Source organism: Aplysia californica, unplaced genomic scaffold, assembly GCF_000002075.1.
Source record: "Aplysia californica isolate F4 #8 unplaced genomic scaffold, AplCal3.0 scaffold00029, whole genome shotgun sequence".
Taxonomy (NCBI): Eukaryota; Metazoa; Mollusca; class Gastropoda; order Aplysiida; family Aplysiidae; genus Aplysia; species Aplysia californica.
Window position 1 is genome coordinate 1,152,504 of NW_004797299.1, and position 6,014 is coordinate 1,158,517.

Here is a 6,014-nt window from a genome sequence, read left to right on the forward strand (position 1 = left end):
TACCATTCCAAATGATGAATTGATTCTGTTATCATTAATTCTGTTATCATTATTATCATTAATTCTGTTATCACTGATTTGTTATTGTTGTTATTATTAATTTTGATTTCATTTCTTCCAACTTTTCACCAATTTTGCAGAGATATGATCGTATGCTCCAAAAAAAGAAGAATCACATAGCATGTATACATCCCCCCTCCCCCCTTTCACTTTAAAACATTTAGGAGGCGGGCTTCGACCCTGCCTGTCAGGGCCAATCAGGGCTGGGAAGGATACAACTTTCCAAAGGAATACCAAGACACTCATAAAATGGCACTTAAATGACCAAAATTGAGTCGATAGTGCCGTAAAACACCTACTCAATCAAACACTCCTAAAGATTCGCGTCTCTTGCGTGCGACAGCGAAGCACATAACCGTGTCACCACAGACGCCCCTACAACATGTTCATTCTTTTTTTACAAAACAAAACAGCAACAACAAAAAGAACCATTTTCTAAACAACATAATTATTGAGCCCCCCGCCCCCGTCCCATTTGTTAATATGCAACGCCGCGAGTCTTATTATTATATGATAATACAGCTTCCTCGTTTGGTGTACATGTACATTTTTACTATAAATTAATAATATGATTATTTTGTACATTGTACTTTGTTCCACCAACGATGTCGATATGGTTCTAAACTTGATTACACCCCGTATTTTGTACGTTTTAAACCCTTTACTATGCTCAGACACTATACACCTCATAGTACATTCACGCTGAGTAAATCTATATCGAAGGAAGAATTCAGGTTTGTTGACATTTAATTTTCCTGCCCTAAGTCTCCTGGAGTTTCCCTTGCTCGAATGTAATTATGTAATACATGTGTATTTTGATTTTAATTCCCGTCTTACATTTATACAACCAGCATGGTATTCCAATCGATAAATCCACACAGTGCAATAGGGAAGTTTTTAAGGAGGTAATTTCTTTTCACCTTTTTAAAGATAACTACCGTAAAGTAATTTAAGAAAAACTGAAACAAGAGCACATAATACATTTCAATTTTACTTGCTGTGTCGCCATTATCACTCTTTACGGACGTCGTTTCCGTATTCCCTTATCGATTACCCTGTGCGCCCAAAGCCATTCCCCCGTACCCCGGTAACATTCAAAAGTGCATCGTTTTCTTTTCACTAGCATGCTCACACCTTGTAGAGCATAATTTCTGCTCTCTAAAGAACATACTACAAGTTACAGGTAGCCTATTTGAAATAACGGCTTTATGTCACCAGACCTACGTGATTCTCAGCAGACCTTACAAAACACTCTTTTGTTGTCTTTTGCAAATGAAGCGTACGCTCTTCAAACCAATAATTATTTAGGTCATCACGAGGAATAAAGATTTCAAACATGTATGTGGACGTCTCATTTTTAATTTAAATCGTAACCCACAAAACATTGTTGTTTTTTTAAGTAAAGAAAATAAAAATGTCTCTTCCCCCCCTTTCTCTAAACTAACAAGCACAATTTTCTAATCCTTTTGACATTTATTAAAGATCGGATTTAAACATGGAAAAGGCTTAATGTTGGAGGGGTACCAACAGCTGTATCATTGGACCTAATACTAATAGTTCCCTAGATCTATGTCTCTTGAACCGAGGGGTCGTGGACTAACATTCACACTCACACGCATATATAACAGATTGACATTGTTATAAAATACACTCACTGCACTAAGGAACAAGACACATACACTTACACTTACAGTACTACAGTTTGTTTTATACAACTTTTATTATGTTCGTTCTTCAACAAAATTATCTGGGTTGTTTGTTTTGTTTGTTGTTGTTTGTTTTTTTGTTGTTTTTTTTAAATTTACATCATGTTGAAGATCATTTCATGAGAAAGTGTGCTGAATGATTATAATTATAATAATTAATATGTGCACTCGTAAAGTATCAGTGACCCGAGGAGGAGGGATCAGCAGGAATCATTGTTTTCCATCTCCGTTAATTGATCACTCCAGTGCGTACAATAATTGTTTCCCTGAATGTTTCTTGGTTTTATTTTTTCTTTTGTTAAAATTATTCGACTTGTTCAAGTTTGATCAATAATACATGTAATATAATATTATCGCAATTTTGTTACCTACTTTCATTTTGTATGACGAGGTTTGAGAACATCTCCTGGCTTTCAAATTTCAGGGGGAAATAAAAACTTATGCAGTATCTCAAGACTACGCAGTTCGTGTGTTGTTTTCTGGGGGGGGGGGCTTGGAATGTATGATGGCAGGCTTTATTGCTCAACACAGCCCGGCTCTATTGTTCCCCGAGACAGAAATGCGGTTGTTGTTGTTGTTTTGGGGTATTTTTTGCTTGCTTGTTTGTTGTTTTTCATTGTTGTTGGTTTTTTGGGGGTTTTTGTTTGTTTGTTGTTGTTTTTTTGGGGGGGTAAGTGTTTTACGGCGCTCTCAGCTGCATAAGATCATGAGCGCGCGGTACAGCCGAAACATTTTCATTTCGTAGAAAATTTTGAGAGCCTACAACACCAAGCACTCAGGCTATAAAGGAAGAGGAAGGCCACGCAAAAGGTGGATCGAGGGTGTCGAGGAAACACTAAGAAAACATAACATCACAACTGAAAGAGCTGCAGAGCTGGCGTAGCATAGCGGCAACAGAGGATGAAAAAATAAAAATAGAGCAGGAAATTTTGAATTTTGCCCGGGTGGTGGCCGAGGCGTACTCTTATCGATTTTGGACCACCAGGGGATCTTTAAGATTAACGTGCACAACTTGCACACGGGACCTCCGAGACGTTTCACCCTTGTCCGAGAAGGCTAGGTGTTGATCTTTCCTACCATAAGATGTCTGAAAGACAGTAGTAAGAAATAGCCAAGGAGTTCCGAGTAGCAGGAGAAATGCTGCGGAAAGAGTCAGGAGCTCAGAGGAGGGGGCAAATGAGGTAAGGGGGTGGGGGGAGGGGCAGAAAGTGGAGACAAAAGCATACGAGAGAACCTTGTTAGAGAGAAGAGGAAGTGAAAGTAGAAAATTTTAGAGAAGAAAATTTTCCGTCGCTATCCAGATTCAAACCCGGGACCTTTGAATGGAAGTCACTTTACGTTAATTTCCTATTTGTCTCGGGTCCTTTCGGGGATGGACGTTAAACTCGTACATCCCGCCTCTTAAATTTAAACTTAATAGTGTTGACAGGGGCGTTAATAAACCTATAATGTACCATTTCACCATAATTTTCACTGGAATAATAATGGTCTCTGGTTGGTCACAAGGGACGCAACAAAGAAAAGTATGCTTGACGTCGCTGATTTTCCCGTTGTTGACATCCTGATATCGCTGGTTCTTCCACTGCGAGCTATATTATTTTCGAACCCACACAGAGAATGGCAGCATTGTGACTTTGACTTTGATGGAAATATAATACCCAAGCTGAGAGGGATACAACATCCAAGCAGACAGACTGAGATCGTCATCGTCATCACCCAGTGCCAGATCTGCGACAGACATCGGCGATAAGGGTTCTCCATTCATTCATTCCTTTGCTCGGATGCTCTCAAAAAAGCTACGTTCCCTAATCTTTCCCAGTCACCCATTTGTTTAGGTTCCATAAGTAGGTTGTTCTGGGCCTACCCCTGCCTCGTTTGCCTTCAGTTTTGCCAGTGAGAGCTAGATGTTCAAGACCCTTATGTCTATTCAGGTGTCCCAAAAACTGCATTTGTCGTTTCCTGATTGTTTTCAACATTGAGCGTCCCACGCGGGCTTCAGCAAGCACTAGATCTACCTCACTTGATTTCTTTTCAGACTGAGATACTCATTAAAATTAAAAGATTTTCTCCCCAGTCGGGAATAGAACTCGGATCTCCTGCGTGGAACGGTGAAGCACCTGACCACTACCCAACAGACGCCGGAGATTTATAGAATAGGAATTGCATTATAACTTCTCCCATTGGGCTCGGTTCTTGTGTGTGTGTGTGTGTGTGTGTGTGTGTGTGTGTGTGTGTGTGTGTGTGTATGTGTGTGTGTGTGTGTGTGTGTGTGTGTGTGTGTGTGTGTGTGTAAACCTATTTCTATTGGAATTGCATTGACTCTCTTCACTCCATTGTGTTTTTGTTTTAGTTTTAGTAAGAGTTTTACGGCGCTCGCAACTGCATAAAGTATAAAGTCACATGAGCGCGCGAAAAAAAAAAATGGTTCTGTTTGCAACAGTTCACTGACTGCACAGCCTGATTCTGGTCAACATCTCTACATGTACTAAAATCCTTAAAATTTGATGTAAATAAACTAATTTAAAACAACTTTTTAAATAAAATTAAAATGTTTTAACAATCTCATTCACAACTTCCCATGAAGGCCAATGGCCTTTATAAAATCCAGAATTCTGTTGGGATCGACCACGAAAAACAAATCTTGCAATTTTTTGCATTTAAAATACACATGTATTTCATTCCGGTCCCTCCGAAGTCTAGACATTCTGTTATATAATATGTTGTTGTTGTTATGTTGTTGTTAGCGATCCAGTAGCATCTGAGAATTAACTCTTCTGCAAGATGTCATTCTGTAATACATGTAGCTGCAATTCTGTTTTAATTGTTGCCTTGAGGAGTAGAGGCAGTTAGTTGAGTTAGTAGATGTGTGGGGCCTCAAATCGGTTAGTTTTCTACAGAAGAACAGATGATGTTCCACTGTCTCTGAGTCTGAGGGGTAGCACGTAGTGGGCAGGCAGTAGTAGACTGCTTTACTCCAATTCGGTTGAGATGTTGATTGAGGGGTACATGTTGTGTTCTAAGTTGGAAGATTATGGATTGATCTCCCCTCCTCAACTCATTGATTGGATCTTTAACGTGTGGTTTATTTAAGTGGCCATACATCATTCCTCCTGTCATACCTGTGGCCCATGCGTTCATCCAGTCTTCCTCGAGGTTTGACTTGATCATTTGGCAGCAGGTGGTGTAATCAGTAGGAATATCAGGCTGAGGGAGGCTGGTTCCTTTCTTTGCTAGAGCATCAGCTCTTTTATTTCCCGGTATCCCAGAGTGAGCCGGAATCCATTAATTGAAGGACTACTCTGATATGGTGCCTACTTATCAAATTATGAAGACTCCAAATCAAGTGTGATATAATATCTTTGTTCATATCAGTCTCACTCTCAAGTGTCTCTAGTGTTGAAAGGCAGTCTGTAACGATAACAATGTCTGTGGTAGCAAGTGGGTTAGTGTCAAACAAGTAGTTGATGTAGTTTGCTGTGTTGGTGATAGCCTGTTGTTCGGCAATGGAATTGGAGCAGAAGGACCCACTGGAATTAAAGACTTCCTTTTTTATTTATCCCATTGGGCAAGTTGATCACAGACCCATATCCAGCGTTGATTGTTGCCTTAAAGGCAGATCCATCAGACAATTAGTGTATGAATGTTAAAATGTGTCTAATGGTAAAATCTGTGTCACATCCGACACAGAACAGCTTCTCATCTCCCTGAAGGAGGTATTGTATTTATGTGTGACGGACGTGCGTCCGATGCGTAATCGAGTAAAAATGATTTCGTCTCTTCTGGAGAGGCCGAAGGATTTCGCGGTCCCAGTTTGGGCTTAATGTTGTGTAGTTTGTTGTGTACTTGCTTTTTCCAATGAGTCTCCCACAGACTGGAGGTGTATTACATACGATATTGAAGGGGGAAATTTTTAGTAGAGGTTTTACAGCGCTCGCAACTGCATAAAGTCATATGAGCGCCAGAAGATAGGCTTTACGAGAGAGTAACAAACATGAAAAACAAGGAGGAGAGATAAGGACGATAGGTGTCTGATAGGAAAGAAGGAGCAAACCACACCATAGCACCAGACAATCACCCACGAAGGAGGAAAAATCACCCTGAACAAACAACAAAATACAACGTGTAATAGAAATACATGTACAAATTTATTTTCTTTGTTGCATGGCAAAAAATATCAGAGCACCAAGGGCAAGCAAAAACAACGACATTTTTTTTTCGTTTTCACAAAGAAAAATCCTTTCAATATAT

General features: G+C 39.8%; 1 protein-coding gene across 1 annotated transcript in view; it reads left to right on the forward strand.

The window, feature by feature from the left end:
- The window catches only part of LOC106013958, a 127,016-nt gene extending 122,063 nt beyond the window's left edge, over positions 1 to 4,953 (forward strand). The window contains exon 4 of the mRNA XM_013090906.2: positions 4,858 to 4,953. Within this exon, the coding sequence (XP_012946360.2) occupies positions 4,858 to 4,953 (96 nt within the window). The remainder of the gene's footprint in view (positions 1 to 4,857) is intronic.
- The last annotated feature ends 1,061 nt before the right edge of the window (positions 4,954 to 6,014 follow it).